Consider the following 19653-nt stretch of genomic DNA (forward strand, 5'->3'; position numbering starts at 1 on the left):
ACGGTTTTGCAATCAGATTTTTTTTTTTTTTTTTAATAAGTTTTTGCTAAAGATACACGATTCAGTTTGGATGTAGCCTTACAATTTTTTTTATTAGAATATGATATGTTTTAATTGTTCTCTTACTAAGTAAAGTTTTGAACGGTTTGGCAATGTGTAACTGAAGTTCTGTTTGTCATTGTATCGATGTTGCAGTTTGCTTACTTGCCAAAGCTTTTAACGTGTTTCGGGAGTGATACACATGGAGAATACCAATGGCTACACATTCCAGGTTTGAGCATTTGCTTGCTGTCTATTTGCCATACATGACGATAAAGAAAGCCAACAAATTTTCAAGTCATGTTTGCTGATTAGGATTGGATTAGTCTTGGGTTAAGTAGAATTTGATTGAAGAGGCTAACATTAAGTATTTGTGGGTTAATTTTCGCATTGTTAGATTTTTTGTATGCAGAGAAAGGTTTCTGGCTCTTATATACCTAACTATTAGCCATTTATTTGTATTATTTCTTTGTTCCATATAAGTATTGCTTGCAATGTCATTTACAGATCAATTAAATTACAAGCATCTATTTGCATTTATGGACATATATTATGCACTGAATTTACTATGTCATTTTGGTTTTGGCTTTTACTTAGCCTTACTAAATTACATTAATTTTAGAGCATATTAAGTAACTTTTAACTATCACAATAGTTAGGTAAATAGATGAAGACCTATCCAGAAAAATGCACATTTTCACATAAAACCGTGAACATCATTAAGGTATCTTATCCATGAATATATATTCTATCTGTATCATCATGAACTTAGTTTATCTTTTCCACTTTCCTCAGAACACTACATTAGGGGAGCCTCATGATCATTATTATCATTAAAAACATAGCAGCTTTTTTCGGAATCACCTCAGTACCAAACCAGGTCTAAGAGCTACTCAAATGTTTTTGTGATGGATTGCACCTATAAGACTAATAAGTACAAGATGTCATTGTTTGATATCACTGGGGTCTCAAGTTTCAACCCATAATTTTATTCTTGTTTTGCCCTTATGCGAAAGGAGGAGGAAGATGATCTATGTATGGGCTCTGACAATGTTTAGTAAACTCCTGGGAATTGATAATCATCTAGTGGCAATTATATTAGAGAGGGAATTGGCGTTGATTAAGCTATAGAAAGTGTCTTTCCCAAGAACTACAAATATTTTATGTGTATGGCATATCGAGAAAAATATTCTTACAAATTGTAAGTTTCATTTTGAAAATGAAGATGAATGGGTTACTTTGATATCCACTTGGACTAGTTTAATACAGTCTCCTGATGAATCATCATTCAATGAAGATTGGAATCGTTTTGAAGTAAAATACAAAGACAAGTACAATAATGCTATTCTTAAATATATTACAACTACACGGCTGCCTTTCAAAGAAAAATTTGTAAGTGCATGGACAAAGCAGGTTTTGCACTTTGGTAATCTTCTTAGTTCAAAAGTAGAAAGTGCACATGCAATGTTAAAGAAGTATCTTCAAGTTTCAACTGGTGGCCTTCATGAGGTGCAAGAAAAGATTTGTCTTGCTATTGAAAATCAATTTCAAGAAATCAAAGTTCGACTCTTAAGAGATAAGATTCGTGTCATATGGTCTTCGAATACCCTTCTTTAAACAACTTACTCATGTATCTATGTTTCCATTGGATGAGTTACATAAGCAATATGGAATTAGCAATATCCACTGATGTTTAATCTCAATGTACGGCCATTTTAAAAACAAAACAATGGACCTTCCTTGTGCACACATAATTAGAGAAATGAGAAAGGAATTGCAATTGAAGGACGTACATGAGCAATGGAGGATTGATACAAGATCGTTTAGTGATGTTTGTGATGTTAACTTGGATGGTGATAGAGATGAAATAAGTAATCTTTTGTCAAATGTTTAAATCGAAGTACAAAAAAAATACCCCTTTCTGAAAAAGAAGATATCAAAAGGCAGCTCCCAATTTCTTGGTGCTTCTTTTCCCTTAATTCTTAAGCCTATTATTCAAGCTCATCAAAGTCGTCCATCAAAGTCGAAGAAGAGAAATGAAACTAACTCCACGCAGCCTGCACCTTCGTCATTTGAGATAGTTGAGAAGTCCCAAAAATGTAGCATTTCTAACAGTGTTGGCCATAACCATCGTACATGCGAACTCAACAGTAGAGCTGCAAGATTTATGTGCTATGATTGCAGATTTTGAACATAGATATAATTGTAGGTTCTTTTTTTCTAATTACTTTTTAAATCACGTTCATTTTGGTAGGGACTTGAAATTAATTGTGTTTCCCTCAACTGAAATTTCTCTTGTATGTGTAACAACTAAAGTTTGCAAATAACTACACTTTTTATCATTAGTATTTTAATGTGAGTTTGGATATGTACTTGGAATATATAGGACGTATTTACATATGTTTTTCTAACTGTTTTGGTATTATGATAGACAGGTTATGCACTTTGCTGATACATATTTGTGTGTTTGATTTGAGATGTAGAGGCAATTGCAGATTAGAGTTTGGTATCATGCAAATGGGAACATATATGCTTCAGGCTTCTGCTGCTTTGGATTTTATATTTTATCTTATTTTGTTTCCCTCTGACTTTTTCAAGGATTTGTTTGAGATTCTAGTAATGGCGTTCAGATTTTGAAAATTGTTCTCTTTTGTGTTCTGGGTTATATTATTGTATTGAACTTATGGTTCTTTTGTGGAAATTCAAATCTGGGGTCATTGTTTCTGGTTTATTTTGTATCAATTTTTTTTGTTACTGTAGCAAATCTAGGAAAATAAATAAATCTACCAGAAATCCCTGCAATTTTTTTTCGTAAGCTAAATCCATTTCAAATGAAAGATTAGTGAGGCCTTCAAGAAAAGAAAAACATGCTCAAAATCTAAGATCATCTCCACAGAGATGCCAAAAGTGTCTAATAGAATAAAAAGATAACAAATTTAAGATCTGGATGATCCTTTTCATAGGGATACTGTGATCATAATCGTTCATCATATATCGTACGGTCAATTTTCGTTAGGCACTATTTGTGATGATTCGTCACTAATTTTTTGTTTTTATAAATTTAAAAAGAGTGATTTTACGAAAATACCCTAGAGGCAAGGACTTTGACTTATGTTGACCATCGTCTAGAGAAACATATGACTTATTATTTATTTTTTATTTTTGGCATAATTGCGTAGTACTCGATGGTACGAATGCACAGGTGAAAGCTGTTTGAGAGCCCGGATTATAACGGTATGGTTACGGACGTTTGCAATTGGTTACTTACATTTTAGATTATAAATTATTTGAACTCCCACCTTATGGGAAAGAAGCCCAATCAGTTTTAAGCAAAGAATAAGGGACCAATCAAATTAAAGGGTAATGACCAATAAGAAATCAGGAAGTAAAAAAAAAAAAAAAAAGGAGGCTCCAGCCTTCCGGTCGGTCCATACACCCGCAAACCACCCAACCCAAATGTGGCAAATTTTTGCCATTTTTATTGTTGATCACCGCCATCCATCACCTAAAAATCACTCATGTGGCCTCCCATCCACCATCTCAGCCCAAAAACATAGAGTTTTGGTTCCAATTTCATGAAGGCCGACGCACGGCTTCGTGGATACTAGGCGGCAATCCACCCATTTCTAAAACATTTACCTTCAATCACCACCACCAAAACACTTCTCTGGAGATCAGGAACAAAGCCCAAACAGTTTTAGGGGCGGTGGTGTTGCGGATTGATCGAATAGAAGAACACCCAAATTCTAGGGTTCTGACGGGTTCTTGGAGATTTGAAGCTTTTTCTGATCAATTTGGGCTTGGCCGCAAGTATGAAACTTGCTCTACTCATTGAAATCTTTATTTTTGTGAAATTTGAGAATTTTTAGAAATAATTGATTTTTCCGGCGAGTCAGGGCGGCCGACCGCCGTGTGTAGCGGGTGGAGCGAGACCCCACCTGACCTTCCTAAGCTAAGTCTGATACTCCAATTGCATAGGTGAAGTCCAATTAATGAAATTCCATTGTTTGGGTACAATTTCTCTAAGGTCCGCCACTTGATCCTTATTTGAATCGACAATCCAACCGTTGGATCATCACCAAACTTTAGTAGGTTATTATTCATAATATTTGAGGACAATAGGAGCTGACGGATTGGGAATCCGACGTGCGGATCTTCTCGAATCGGATCTTTCTGATGGTTGAGTTTTGATCAATGGGTCTCAAATCATTTTAGAACATCCTTGGAGAGGTGTTTTACGTAAGTTACGTGTTCTATCAATAAGAATTCTGAGACGTGACTGAATATTTGGTCTAGGCGACGATCGTTTGTGATGCCTCGATATTCGTGCTTGGGAGTTGTAGCGCGGACCTCAAGTGAGAGTAGGTCTTTTTCCTTTTTATAATATGTGTGTGTGTGTGTGTGTGTGTGTGTGTATGTATATATAAACTTTACGGTTTCCAGAAACATCTTTTTTTATATGGAACTATGTTTTGCTTGCCATGTCATAAATAAGTTACATTTTAAATATTGCATTGTTACACTTGTGAATTGTATTGTGTGATGCTACAGAGACTCAAGTAAGCTTCAGGTGAGTGTTATGTGATTGAATGGGTTGTATTGCATTGATATGCACACATTTATTTAGAGCTCATCATGGATGCACCCCGGTATTAGTGCTCCCGCCCGGGGCTAGGGCCAGCCTTCACGTGATTGTTCACCTCCTACACTGCACACTCACCTTGTATCCAAGTCTGGTGCCAGCCTATCGTACAAACCACAATAGGTGGTTCCAACTTGTAGGTGACCCTTAAATTATCACACAACGTTCACGTGATCGTATCACTTGAGCGTACATATTTATACCCAGCCTGTCGTACAGGTCACATTAAGTGACTCTGACTTATGTGCTAGCCTAAATTAATGAGCTACAAGTCCAATTGTACAGGTCACGTTATGTGACTCCGACTGGCATACTATTTTATATTGGTTTCATACTTGGCTTACATTTATTATTGCTAAGATATTATGACATGGCATACTTCAGTTTTTGCTGCTCTTGTGCATTGGTTTTTATACCTACGTAGTAGTATTATTTTCTGGAAACTATACGGGTTTTACAGCGAGGGGTTATAACGTTTTCAAAAGGTTTTTATTAAAACTTTATTTTTAGGCCCACTTACCCTTGTTTTTTGCCCCCTCCAGGTGTTAGTAGCAGAGTTTTCGTACCGACGAGGATCATTGGCAAATCTTGGTGTAGGCGATTATCATCAATGGTATAATTCTCATCCTATTTTACTGTACTGTACTTATGCTCTGTCATCACGTGTGAATTGGGTTCATTCCCACTCACAGCGCACTCTTGTATTTAGACACTTTTAGGTTTAAATTTATTCACATTTTCCACATCACTACACTTTATGGCTTCGTCACCTTCCTGGTGTCGGTCAACACAGCTCGATTCGAAGTCCTAGTTGATATTCCGAGTCGGGATGTGTCACTATTTATATTTAATTTTAAATTTAAAACGATTTCTAACTGCACGATATACAATGAACGGTCACGATCACATGATTTCCGAGGTCCCCAGGTCCCAATAGGACCTAGAATATATAATAAAAAAAAAAATTTGACTCATCATTTGAAAAAATGAAAATTTAGCATCTGCATTCAAAGTGCCATGTCAACTCTTAATTGAAATTTGACAATCTAAATTTAACATCTCCATTAGAGATGCTCTAAACATTCCCACCAGTTTATTTAAGTCATCAAACTATACTCAATGAGGTTTTCAAAATTCTAGGCACATTAAAAACAATATAAGGGCAAAATTAGAAATCACATCAAAAGAATTAAAATAGATAAATTAAAAATATAGATGGAGTGTGGATTGATATTTTAGGAGTGTCAATAACAGCTCCCATATAAATATATCTTTACATCAAAATAAAAAAAGATAAAAATTTTCATTTCTTTATTCCTTCTATAAATTAAATTAGACTCGCCTAGAACAAAGATAAAAAGACGGAAAAAAAATCATTTGAAAATTTAGTTTATTATTTAAGTATTGATTACTGTGTTTATTTTTAATTAAGAACACACCATTTAATTTGTAAATTTAGTTTTAAAATTTGATCTTCTTAGCATTATTTTTTAGAAAATTCATTGGCATCTCGTGTCCAAATCTGTAGAGCCTTGCCCATTTCTGATCCAAACAAATTTTCTTTGTAAATAAGGGTGGGCATAAAAACCGCCAAAGCGTAAAACCGCATCAAACCGTATGAAGAAAAAAAAACCAAAAAGAGCCGTGTTGACCAGAAAAGGTCAACTTTGAGTCAAAATTTGAACCAGATCGGTTCAAACTGATTCCAGCTCCAGTTTCGAATGAACAAGAACCTGCCGGAACCAAACTGAACCATTTTATTAATAATAAATAAATAAATTATATATATACACACATGTCATGGTATAATTGGTTGAAAAATTAGTTTCACCAAGTTGCAAATCAATGGATCCCATCCCAATTAGGGCTCACCCACCTCACTCATAGCCTCACATCCCCCATTTCACACTTTTAGACTTTCATTCTTTTTTTCACTCAGCCGACCACCTCACTCACGACCTTTCATCCAAAAATATCAGCGATACCTCAGGCAGCCCACAACCTTAGCTCTCTGTAACGGCCTTCGTCATCCTTCCTCTGCGACAACTCATGACTCTTCGTCCTCCGTCCTCCCTCCTTGGTATTTTCTCTATCTTTTCTCATATCTGAGGTTAGGAATATGGTTGAGTTTTACTGGTTTTCCATTTTCTCTTGGGCTGAATTAAAATTTACTCTTGTTTTGTTGTCGTACTACTGTATTCTTGTGAGGTTAGCTCATATTGAGTGATGTGCGGCCTAAATTGTAATAATATCACTTAAAACTACCATATGTTGGTAATCAATAAGAGCATCTATAATTTTTGCCAAGAATTAAAGGGTAGGGTTGGGCATTGGGTGGATTGGGCGGGGTTACCCTTAACCCGTAGGGCGAGGCGACATGCTTAGAATACCAACAAAGATGCATAGAAAACTAGGAATCTTAGAAGAAATTTAATGGAGTGGCTATTAGGGGTGGGCAAACGGGTCATGTACCCGCAGGTCAGGGCGGGTATGGGGCGAGTCCAAAATTTCAAAACACAAAACGGGGCGGGGTGGGACTGGTATACAAAATTAACGGGACGGGCGGATCTAAACATATGAGGGAACGGGCCCCCGGCCCGGCCCGTTTCTAACTTGAGGTAATTGGATGAGATTTTATGATTGGAAGTTTTCATTCATCTTAGACTCAGAGTCTGAGTCTTTGACCTGTTCTCCCATTCATTCACGACTCGAGCCCAATCGAGTCTTCAACTGCAGTCATCCATCAACAACCACCATCTCTGACCACAGCCCTCAACTTCGTCTTTGTCTCCCTCTTTCTGGCGAATCGTGAGTGGCGACCACCATCAACAACCATCATCACCGTCATCTTTCCAGATTGTGACCACCTCATCACCGCCATAAAGAATACCACCATATTGCGAATCGAAATCAGCAACCATCTTCTCATCTCCTCCCAATTTAAGGTAATATAATTTCTGAACTCTTAATTTTTAACTCTTGTTAATTTTCTGGATTTAGGGATTTAGGGTTCCCGCAATCTCTGATTCTCTCTGATTAATTTTCTAGATTTGGGAGTTAGGGTTTTCTGCAATCTCTCACTCTATTGAGCAGTTCGTAATACCCCAAACCCAGTTCATAAATTTGCCTTCATAGGAATTGGGAAATTGGGATTTAGGGATTAGGATTCAAATGATCACTCTATTGGGCATTTCATATTGTTTGAAATTTGAAATGGGAATTTATTATTTATGTATTGTGTAAATTTGCAAACTTGCTTGAATCTACAAGCTTTGCGTTGAACCTATTGGGCATTTCAGCAACCTGTGCAATCTTTGAGTTGAATCCACAAACTTGGAAAGAACGTTGAGTATTTTATTGATAGTGGAAACTGTTTGCAAGTTCTGTAATTTAGAGATTGTTTACAAGGCTCAAAGTTCTGTAATTGTTAAACTGTTCTTCAAAAAAAAAAAAAAAAAAAAAAAAGAACCTGTTGACCCACCCCAAACCGGCCCGTTATTAACGGGCCGGGCTAGGTTCGATTCCAAAGTTCAAATTTCTTATGCCCGGCCCGGCCAGCCCCATTCCATTTTAAAACGAGTTCGGCCCGGTCTCTCCAAATTTGGGCTCGGCCTGGCCCGTGCCCACCCCAAGTGGCTATGGAGGATGCAATGGAGAAAACTAAAGTTGACTGACCAATGCATATTTCTTTGAATTCTCTCTTTTTGTTGACTTGGTGCCACTAACCAAAGACATGCATTAAAAATGATATGGGTTGTATGCAACTTTATATAATCATTTTTAGAAGATGTATTTGAATGCATGATGATTTGTTGTTCAAATAATTTAGTATTCGGAATCATAAACCTGCAACAACTGAATCGAAACTGATGTAGACCGAACTGTACGGATCTAGTAATAAATTTAAGCGGAACCATATCGAACCAAATCGTTAATATTTTTCGATTTCGGTCCCATTTAGGGGTGAAACCACACCGTGCCCACCCCTATCTTTAAACAAAAAAAAAAAAAAAAAAAGTTTTGTAATGAACCAAAGCATTTGAGTGAACCCCAAAACCATGGAAGGAGATCATCTCTAGATTCCTTCCTCCTAATTCATCAAATTAGGGAATTCGTGCCATTGAAATTTGATCCAATAGTTGAAGTTATTATAACTTTTAAAGTGACCCCTATTTATAACCGTTGGATCAAATTTCTATAGCACGGATTTCCTGATTCAGTGGATTGGGACTCTGGATCCCTTTCCCAAAACCAGTTCCGCTTCCACTTCCACGTCACACTCGTAGACTCCGAATTTAGCGCCACGTACCCCCTCCCTCCATTCCCCTATGAAAACGCGCCAGAGCTTTCCCTTTTCTCCTCTCATTTGAAAACTTTCAAAACCTCTCTCTCCCTCTCTCTTCCCCTTCAAAAACCCTAGCGGCCATTGAAAAAAGCCAAACCCTCCAAACCTTACCATGCTCCCGCACTCGTACGCCGTCGATTCCCATTCCAAATCCCAAGACCTCGCCTGCACCATCCTCGCCTCCTCCGCCCCGCACCAGATCTCCTCCACCTGCGCCTCCATCGAGTCTTTCCTGCACTCCCTCTCACCCGACCAATCCCGCCACTTCTTCTCCCTCACTTTCCCAACCCTCATCTGCAAGATCTTCGGCTTCGAGGATGCAACGTCATCACCGCCGCCTCTGCCACAACCAACTTCACAGCAACAACCCTCGCCCTCCTCCCCTTCCTCCTCACCCAACGGCTGGATTGATACCGTCCTAGCGTCCAACGACGTAGATTTAGCCAACAGGCTCTTCGCCCTCCTCGCCCCCAACAGCCTCCTCTTCAACGCAATATCCGCCGTTGATCGCCTCTCCCTCGTCAAATACGTGTTCCCTATTGAACGGTTGCCGGAATGGGTCCGATTCATGCTCTCGTCGGAAAATGATAGCCGGGTATTATCCGATTTAGCCCCAATTTTCAAAAATAGGGTTAAGGAAGACTCAATTAAACCCAATTTCTATCAACTCCAGCTCAATGTCTTTGAATATTACATGTTTTGGTTCGCTTATTACCCTGTTTGTCGGGGAAATGGCGAAAATTGTGATGTTGTTTCTATAAAAAGGAACAAAAGGTTTAAATTTGAGAATTGGGTTTCATCAATTTCTGGTTTTTCAAGCACTAGGCGCGGGGCGGAGGTTAAAATTGAATGCAACTTATATATTAGGTTTTTGTATGCATATCTTCGTGCTTTTGTTGGTGGAACTGATTTGAATCAGCAACTGCCACACCGTAGTTCGCTTTTGCATTACTCATCGGGATATGATAGCTCGGTCATAGCTCAGGCAGAGTTTTTTGTTAATGCTTTGGTGAACTTTTGGTTGGTTGATAATGATTTTTCACCGCTACCTGTTAATCTGTGCAAGTCATCTGGGGTTTCATTCCCATTCCGATCAGTTTTGGGCGAGACCCCACCAACCCCCGGGTTAGGAGAGGTGGTGAAGTTGTTTGTGAAGTACTTGAATTTGGGTTTGGTCGTGCATAGAGATGGAAATGAGAATATGGAAAACTATGGGAGTCCGAGGTGGAGAGTGCCGGGTTCATTTGATGCCTTCAAGTTGAGGGATGTAGTGGCGGTTTCACCAGGTATCGGATCTTGGAACTTGCTGATACAGAGGCCGCTGTACCGGTTTATATTGAGGACATACTTGTTTTGTCCAGTGGGGGCTTCGATTAAAAATATATCAGAGGTGTTTTCGGTTTGGATTACCTATATTGAACCTTGGGATATTAGTTTGGATGACTTTTCAGATCTTGATACTGTTTTTGACGGATCAACTAAGAACGGGAGAAAGGATAGCCCGCAGCCTCAAGACCGTTGCTTTACATCTTCTTGGCAGGGTTATGTGCTGGCCAACTACTTGTATTACAGTTCCTTGGTTATGCATTTTATTGGGTTTGCCCACAAGTTTCTTCACACTGATCCAGAAATAATTGTCCAGATGGTATTGAAGGTCAGATTCTTAATCATTTCTCTTTCTAATCTAGTTACCTTTGTTAAGATTGAGTTTCTTCTCCTGTTGATTATGATTCCAGAGACGTATTGTTGTGCTCAATCTTGAATTTAAACTGTCTGGTTGCCTTGGATGAATGTAGTTGCATGGTAAGCTTATTAATCATAAGTTTCGAACAGTATTATGTTTCCACCACTGGTGGAGGAATATCTGATGATTTTCAGTGGACTGGAACCTCCGTCAGTACCAGGACCAATTTGTTGAGCTCTAAGTCTTCTGACTGTCAATGCTAATTTTAGTGACCGATTAGGTGTTTAATGATGGTGATTTATTTTTTTTCTACGCTTTATGGTTGGAAGTATAGAAGTGATGAGTGCTGATGAATTAAATGGAGGTCCATCAAGTTTATGACTTGCAAATTCTCATCTAAATAAAATTACGCATATCAAACTATTGTTCATTTCTATTGGAATTTCAAACTTTCCAACTTGGCTACGTCTTTATTAGGGTTTTATTGAGCTTTGGCCTGTCGAGATGCATTCCTCATACGAACAAATTTGTGATTCTTGAGAATTGAAGATCATACAGTGTGCATTGTTTCAGAGTTCGGTATTAAAACTTCAGTAAGAGGAAATTTTGGTCATATCAACATGTTTACTGAAAACTAGTACTATATGTTAAAACTTAATTGAGAATAATGTGATGATAATTCGTACAGGTCCTTGGCCAACTTCCTATGCATTACTAATCTTTTATCTGTCAAAAATAAATATGAAGAATATTTTTGTTTCTGATTATTCTTCATTTCTGTACAGATCCTAACTATATTGACATCATCCAAAGAACTCATGGACCTTTTAAAGATGGTGGATACTGCTTTTCATTCCAAACAAGCAGGATCAGGAAAATCGATGCGTAATTGGTTATATAGATTTGTCACTCCAATTCGCGAACAGCTCCAGGTAGGTTTACTTCTCTTGTCTAATGTGTTGCATTAGAATTTTGATTGCCTAACTGTTTGAATTAGTGTTTGACTGATTTTCTGTGTATGATCTATTGGTATCCCTAGGACTGGGAGGATGGCTTATCTGAGAGTGATGCAGATGGGTCTTTCTTGCATGAGAATTGGAATAAAGATTTACGATTGTTCAGTGATGGAGAAGATGGCGGGCAACAGTTGCTTCAGGTATTTATTATTATCATTTTTATTGTTCTCTATTTGTGTATGTTTACTAAATTAAATACATCTGTTTACATGACAAGATCTCATCCAATTTTCATGATTTTGTGATTGCAGTTGTTCATATTACGCGCAGAAGCTGAGTTGCTAGCTGTTTCTGGTGATAATGGTGCGCACAACCTTCAGTGCATAGACTCTTTGAAAGCTCAGGTGAGCTATGTATTTGGTGGGCATACTGTAAAGGTACTGTCATTTTCTCCTGAACCAAAACAGCCTCCGCAACCCCGTGATGAAATATTCAAGCCCAGGAGAGTTGGCAACCACACTCTGGCTGATGTCAAATACAAGGGTGACTGGATGAAGCGCCCCATCTCCGATGATGAGGTTGCTTGGATGGCGAGATTACTTGTTGAGTTTTCCGGTTGGATAAATGAGCGTCTTGGACTAAACCAGTCGGAGAGCAGCCAAGCAGACCCTTCATATGTGGAAGTGTCGAGCGATGTTGTGGGCAATGTGTTTGGACTGACGGATACGATGAAGGCAGTGTTGGGTGCAGTAGGTTCTTGGCTTGTGATGTTGGGAGTGGCAGTGGTGAAGCTAATGAGGAAACATGGATTGAGGGTGAATCTGAGGATGTTGGCGTCAAAGAAGGTTGTAATGGTTTTGCTTTTGTCTGCTGTGTATACTATATTGAAGAAAGCTTTTGGAATGTACCAAAGGGTGTAGATTAGGGGTTAGAACAAGGATGTTGAAAACAGAGCTTTGCTTACCTGCACATTAACGGTTGAGATTTAATTAAATCTCAATTAGTTAAATATTAACTGTTCACTCGTGAGAAAAAAGTGCGAGGGAGAATTTCCAGCAAAAAACAAAGGAAAAAGGTGTATAGAAAGGGAAAAAGGAACAGGGGTTTTTGTCCTGTGTGCACTTTTTTTTATTAGCAATTTTGATTTTGTTAATTTTGCATCTGTAGAATGGTAGAGGCAAATGTTTTTTCTCGAGCCCCTATCATGCTCTTCATGCTTTTGTAACATGTGATATGGGCGATACCGTTAGTGTCTTATTGCTGTGTTGTGTTTTTGAAAAAACGGTTTCGCCCTTAAGTGAAACCATGAATCCGGACTAAGGTGCAAATTAAGTTAATAGTAGAATGGAAATGTGATGTTCGGGACAAGACATTTTACACGTGTATAACCATGAAAGACTCTTTTTCAGACGAAAAGATAACGGTTTTATTATAATATTAGAAATTGGTGCAAACTTCATCTAAGGGCTTTTGAATAAAATCTGAGAGATTCTCAATCCAAATGAAGACATCAAAACATAAAAGGCCAACTTGGCCAACTAGTTGCCACCGTATTGGTGTATTTGAGGGTGACACGTGCCTGAGAATGGCCAAAGAAAAGCATCAAAATTTTGAAAGCATTTACACCCAAATTTAGAAGATTGAGATGACATTCGAAAGCGAAATGAACTTCACTCCAGGTGGAAGAGGCAAACACTTCGCGTTTTGAAACTTGAGAATTCCTATGCACAAAAACCACAATATAATAAACATAAGGACATTCTTTAACAATGAGGCAGTACCGACTTTGGAAAGGAGCTAGCTAGGTCCATAGACAACATACGAACATGAATTTTGTGTTTAACACAATGAGCGAAACCACTAGAAACAACAAAGTAGACGTAGGAGAACCCGATACACATGAACACAAAATTAAAATAATCAGTAGGAGATACTCACAAATAATCTCACCAAGGAGGCACTTATAAACTGAAATACTAAAGCGAAAAGCAAAATTAAGGCTAGGAGAACAGGAAGAGGGTTGCCATCGACCCTAGGTCGAAACAAGAAGCCGGCTGCTATAGAGTTTCTAGGTCTAGCAACCATAAATGACTGTTGAAGTGACTAATTCTTGCAAATTAACACCATGTGAAGTTGATGCATTTAGAAACACATTCGATTAATCTGTAATCTTTTGACCCCAAATTGTAACTTTCTTAACCCTTGTTGAACCCAAAGAGGCTTAAACTAATGATTGAATATAGAGTAGTGCTACACAATACCATCTATTTATATTATTTCCATAATAGACGTATGGTCTACCAACACATGTGAGTTCCATCTCTATTAGAAAGATGGTATAGACGATAGTACATATAGATCGTAATAATAGTATTCTTGTTGAATCCAAGAAGGAGCCGAGGCCTGCAAGCGTATTCAAGATAACACACTGCCTGTTTCAAAAATTTTAACCAAAATGGAACACTTTGTGTTTGCTGGTTTACCTTAGGCGTATTGGTCTATATCGTTGGAGTTTTGAATGGAAAAAACAACGAGTTCATTTTAATCCGCATTGGTGGATTGGTTTTTGCAGATTTAAATCATAAGTCTTACACCATTAGACTTAGCATATTGAATTAAGTATAGATTAAAAGATTTTGATATGGATTAGGATGCAGCCCATAATTAGAGCAATTAAGATAAGGGTTCGGGTCTTGGGGTCTCAGAATTAATCCAATCCTTATATACATGTGTGTGTGTGTGTAGGGATAGGATCAAGGGACCAACATTTTGACATTCCTTTAAATCGTTAGATTACATAACATCTAAAGGTCCTCATTTAATCATTAAATGACTTAGATACGTGTGTTATAATTAACATTGAAAAAGAATAAAAACTGATAAGGAATAAAAACTAGAAAAATAATTAAAAATTAAAAAGACGAAGAAAACCTTGCACACAAAGGCCTCCATTGATTTGTGCAAAATACCTTCAAGTCTTTTTGAGTCTTCATTCTCATCTGTGGGTGAAAACTTCAAAAACCTCTTTGATTCTATTTCAAATCCACACTTAGATTTATTGTATGAAAAATTTGAGGAAGGTAGTGAGAGTTGTTGATTTAGGGTTTAATTTTGTCAATTTAATGAAAGAGCGAGGAACAAAGGCTTGAAGCAAACTGATATTTGATTTTCTTTTATATAATTATATCGGAATTTTGTATCGATCAATTGAAGGAACAACACTAAATTTGACAACGTGAGATAGGAACTTGAGGTGTTGAGGTTGGACGAAGCATTTCGGAAGGTCGTGCTTCTTCAATTGCATCCAAGACAAACAACATTTTAGTTTCTTCCTTATGTATGCAGGACTTTTTATTTATTTTTATTATTCCCTCAGTTTTTATTATTTTCTTAGTTTTAATTTTTATTTATTTCTTAATTATAAATTTATACCTCATTTAATGTTTAAAATCCTCTATATAACTCTTAATCAAGACCATTGAATGTTACAAGATAAAAAGGCTATAAAAGAGTGTAAAATGTTTGTCAAAATTTTTGTCCCTTGATTGCATATATATATATATATATATATATATATATATATATATATATATATATAGATAGATAACTATGAGTTTGAATTCAAATCAAACGTTGCAACTGAAATGATCAATTATCAATCAAACGACACAACTGTAAAAGGCAGTAGTTCATTCTTGTCCAAAAGGCGTGAACACGTCTATAAATTTACCAACCCATTTCATTCAAAAAATCAACTTTTTCACAACCCACTTTTCATATAACATTAATATTTTGGAGAGAAACACTCAGTACGTTCGATAGAATCAATGCCCTAGTGCAAGGACTTTGATTGTGATAGTTGAATCCTGGTGACAGAAGCCTACAAGAACTACTACACAAGTGTAGAGGCCAAATTTCCGTCTATAAGGATATTGCAACCTTGCAAGCCTCTATCATCTATCTGTTAGTAAATTCTTGCTTGTTTAATATTTTTCATTTTCATTTGCATTGTTGTGACAATCTATCCCTAATTTTACGTTTTTATTAATTTTAAAAGCATGAATTTACAAAAATGCCCTAGAGGCAAGGACTTTGACTTCTGTTGACCATCGTCTAGAGTAACGTAGGACTTATTCTTTCAGCGTATCCTCGTAGTACCCGTCACTACGAACGCAGAGACGAAAGCTATTTGCGAGTCCGGATTATAACGTTATAATTATGGACGTTTGAATTTGGTTATTCAAAGTTTAGTTTTAATTAAATTAAATTCCCACCTCGTGGGATGAGGCCTAATCAGCCTTCACATAAGGGAATGGTGGACCAATTAAATTAAAGGGACAAGGAACCAATTAGAAGAGAGGGAGAGGGCAACAGCCAATCAGGAAAAAAAGGGATTTCTCCCCTCCATTCCCGTCAGCCTTTCAACCAGTGCAACCCAGTTCGACCTCCCATTTTCCAAGGCCGATTCTGGTGAACTTTGGTGGAGTTTTTCGACGCCACCACCGCCATCTTGAAGCTCTCATTCCCCTCTACAAAAACCCACCCAAGAACCATCTTGATTAACCACGGTATGTGGTGGTTTGAGGCCACGAAAGTCGACAAAAATCAACAGTGCTCCGACCACTCTTTTCAATTTTTCGGCAAATCGGCAAAGTGATGGATGATGCCACAACTTAAGCTTTGTAGCCCATCATCCCAGGAGAAAACCCAACCGACCTTGACCCCGTTAGACCACCGTCGACAACGAATCGACGCCGGGAAGCTTTAGGCACCTACCGGCTTTGTGGGCAAAATTGACCATCTTTCGTCCACTTTTGGACTTCGTGGCAAGTATGAAAGTTGTTCATCTCTTTGAGATATTCATTTATGTGAAATTTGAGAATTTTTAGAAATAGTGAAATTTTTCCGACAAACCATGATGGTCAGCCATCACGTGTGGCAGCGCGTGGTCGAGACCCCACCTGACCATCTTAGGCTAATTTTGAAGCCCTGACTCTATATTTAACATCCGTTTAGTGAAATAATGATGTTTTAATGTAGTTTCGTAATTGACCACCTAGTTGGCCGTCATGGGGTCCTTGCATGAATTCATGTTCCGAAACTTTAGGATGTTGTTCTAGAAGCATAATGTGGATCTTTGGAAGTTACAGATCGGAAATCCAAGGTACGGATCTTCCAGATCGAGTTATGTAGGGTTATGGACCCTACTGTCGACCTTTGACCAACGGTTGACTTTTAGTCAATGGGTTTCAAATCATTCTAGAACGTCCGTAAGGATGTTTACATGAGTTGCATGTTCTATCGATAAGAATTCTGAAACGTGATTTGATAATTGTTCTAGGCGACGATCGTTCGTGACACCTTGATATTCGTGCTAGGGAGTTGTAGCGCAGACTCCAGGTGAATGGGAAGTTTGTTTTATACCTATACATAATTATAGTTTCCATAAATGCGTATTTACTTCACTTTTACGCTTATTTTGCCAAGTATCGTTATTGTGATATTAATTGTGATAAATGCTGCTATATGGTTGCGATATTACTATTATGACATTCATACATATTTGTACATGCTCTTCTGCTGCACCTCGATGTTAGTACTCGCCCCAGGGCCAAGGCCAGTCCTTCACGTGTATGTTCACATCAGCACCATTTGCTCGCCTTGGATCCAAGTTAGGTGCCAGTCCTGTCGGGTAGATTGCATTAGGCAATCTGACTTGTATGTGATCGTGCTTCTGCACCAGCCTTCACGTGATCGTAGTACTAAAGCGTATTGATTACACCCAATCTTGTTTGTGTCAGAGATTATCTGTTTGAACTCGTGTGTTAGCTTAGATGGATGAGCACTTAGCTATACTTGATTCTCACATGATTATATTACTGTGGCATTTGATATAACATGACTTGGCATATTTCTAGTTATAATGATGTTGTATTATTGTTTACATACTTACGTAGTATGTTTTAAGGAAACTATACTTGTTTTACGACGAGGGGTTAGTATATTCGAAAATAAAGGTCTTTACAAAATGTTGTTTTGTTAACCCACTCAATTTTGTTTTTCGCCCCTCCAGGTTTAGTAGCTGTGCTTACGTGTAAACGAGGATTCTGGCAAATCTCAGTAGATGGTTATCTTTAGTGGTATAACCCTCACCCTAATTACTATACTGTTCTTATGCTCTACCATCGCGTGTGAAATGGGTGCAATCCTGCTTACCCGCGCACTCTTTTGTTTAGGCATTTTTAGGTTTAATTTATTCACATTCTTTTTCCACTACACTACACTTTATGGCTTCGTCACCCTCTAAGTGTCAGCCAGCACAAACTCGATTCGGAATTCAAGTGGACTTTCTGGGTCGGGGTGTGTCAATTGTTCTTATTATTATTATTGCTTTTTAATATTTTTCATTTTCATTTGCATTGTCTTTATTATTATTATTATTATTAGTCTCTTCGCACACGCTCACGCACATGCAAGAGGCTTTTTTGCATCACTACGTTACGTGCTTCAAAGATGTGTTACTTTAGATATTCTTATATTTCTTAAGTGATTATTGAAAATAAATAGGATCTCATCACGTGCGAGAGGCCTTTCTTTAATCACAGGCGGTACACGTCTGTAACAATGTCTTGCGTCAGTTGTTTTTTGTTGTAGTTGTCACGATATATTTTTATGTATTCTGCAAGAGATAGACCTTTTCTTTATCATGCACGTTTTGAAAATTTGTCATGTTTCTTAGTTTTACTTTAATAGTTTGTATGTTATTCATGCAATTGTTAAACAATATAGGATTTTGAATGCAATTTCCTACCTAAAGTCCATGAACAATAAGATGTAGATGTAAATAAAAAAAGAGTGGATAAAAACATAAGTATGAGTAGAAAAATACAAAACAACTTAAATGTCAAAATATAAAGCCTACATAACAATATTTACACTATTCAGAACACACATAAAGTCTACATGGTGTACATGTTGACATCAACTTTGCAATCTCCATTGATGCTTCAAATTTTCATTGGCTGTCATATCCTGGGCTGGCTCCACCACATTCCAGGCTCGGCTCCACCGTAACATGATATTGTTTGCTTTAGGCCTGACCATGCCCTCACGGTTTTGTTTCTGGGAACTCACACAAGAACTTCCTAGTGGATCACCCATCTTGGGATTGCTCTCGCGCGAACTCGCTTAACTTTGAGCTCCCAAAAGGCCTCATGCTAAATGGAAGTGGGCATGTACATATAAGGCATAGATGATCCACTCCCCTGGACGATATGGGATCTCACATTGTCAATCTACAAAAAAATAGTGAGAAAATTGAAAATCAATAAAAAATAATTAATTGATCAATGAGAAATTTATATAGAAAGATTATCGTTATTAAAGCTGTTATGAATCACCAAGATTAGCTGGAATTAGGGGCACACATACAACAGGCCTTTTTTGGTCTTTTTCTTAATCACGTGCGCCTATCTATCTTATCTGAAAAAATACAGAGAAAAACTATTTAAAAGGTTGCAGAAAAGTCAAAAACTGATTGACAGAAGGCAGTCATCGTTGCTTTTGAATCCAACAATAAAATGAGTAAATTAAAACAAATAGCTTAACAAAGAAAAAAAAGGTAAAATAAAGAGTCATTTACTCATCAACTCAACTTGTCACCAATTTGTGCAGTATTTGATTGTCTCCAAGTATTTTTTGGCTCTCCTTATATATCGCTTTCTCCATCTGCATGTAGTTTGTACTAAATTTAATTCCTAATTACATTTGGTACATATGGTTCAGCAAATAATACAAATAGGAAATCATAGACTTGCAATGCCTAGGTTCGCAACAACATACTTAACCCTCTCAGATTCCAACCGTCGCATCTTGAAGTCTTATAATTTAAAAATTAAAATTTAGTTCTAATGATTAAGTTCAAATACAAAGGAAGATGTGAAAAACAAAATCTCCACAAACTCAATCAATCTCTAAAATATCAAAA

The 19653-nt window shown here is 37.5% G+C and overlaps 1 protein-coding gene and 1 pseudogene across 1 annotated transcript; both read left to right on the forward strand.

Moving 5' to 3' along the window:
• The first annotated feature begins 926 nt into the window (after positions 1–926).
• On the forward strand, positions 927–2230 carry LOC148696407 (PKS-NRPS hybrid synthetase cheA-like; annotated as a pseudogene).
• Positions 2231–9045: 6815 nt separating this feature from the next.
• LOC137711161 (uncharacterized) lies at positions 9046–12819 on the forward strand. The gene is made up of 4 exons (XM_068450369.2): positions 9046–10680; positions 11496–11642; positions 11750–11866; positions 11978–12819. Exons 1-4 carry the CDS (start codon positions 9139–9141, stop codon positions 12584–12586), a joined length of 2415 nt encoding a protein of 804 aa, XP_068306470.2. The 5' UTR covers positions 9046–9138; the 3' UTR covers positions 12587–12819.
• The last annotated feature ends 6834 nt before the right edge of the window (positions 12820–19653 follow it).

The sequence above is a fragment of the Pyrus communis genome, chromosome 6, assembly GCF_041283825.1.
Source record: "Pyrus communis isolate YQ-2024b chromosome 6, ASM4128382v1, whole genome shotgun sequence".
In the NCBI taxonomy this organism is placed as follows: Eukaryota; Viridiplantae; Streptophyta; class Magnoliopsida; order Rosales; family Rosaceae; genus Pyrus; species Pyrus communis.

Bases quoted from the DNA above. Each gene is read 5' to 3' on its own strand.
- LOC137711161 (XM_068450369.2), top strand. From the start codon at position 9,139: ATGCTCCCGCACTCGTACGCCGTCGATTCCCATTCCAAATCCCAAGAC. The intron at 10,681-11,495 runs GTCAGATTCTTA...ATTTCTGTACAG, and splicing joins TTGTCCAGATGGTATTGAAG to ATCCTAACTATATTGACATC. The intron at 11,643-11,749 runs GTAGGTTTACTT...TGGTATCCCTAG, and splicing joins CAATTCGCGAACAGCTCCAG to GACTGGGAGGATGGCTTATC.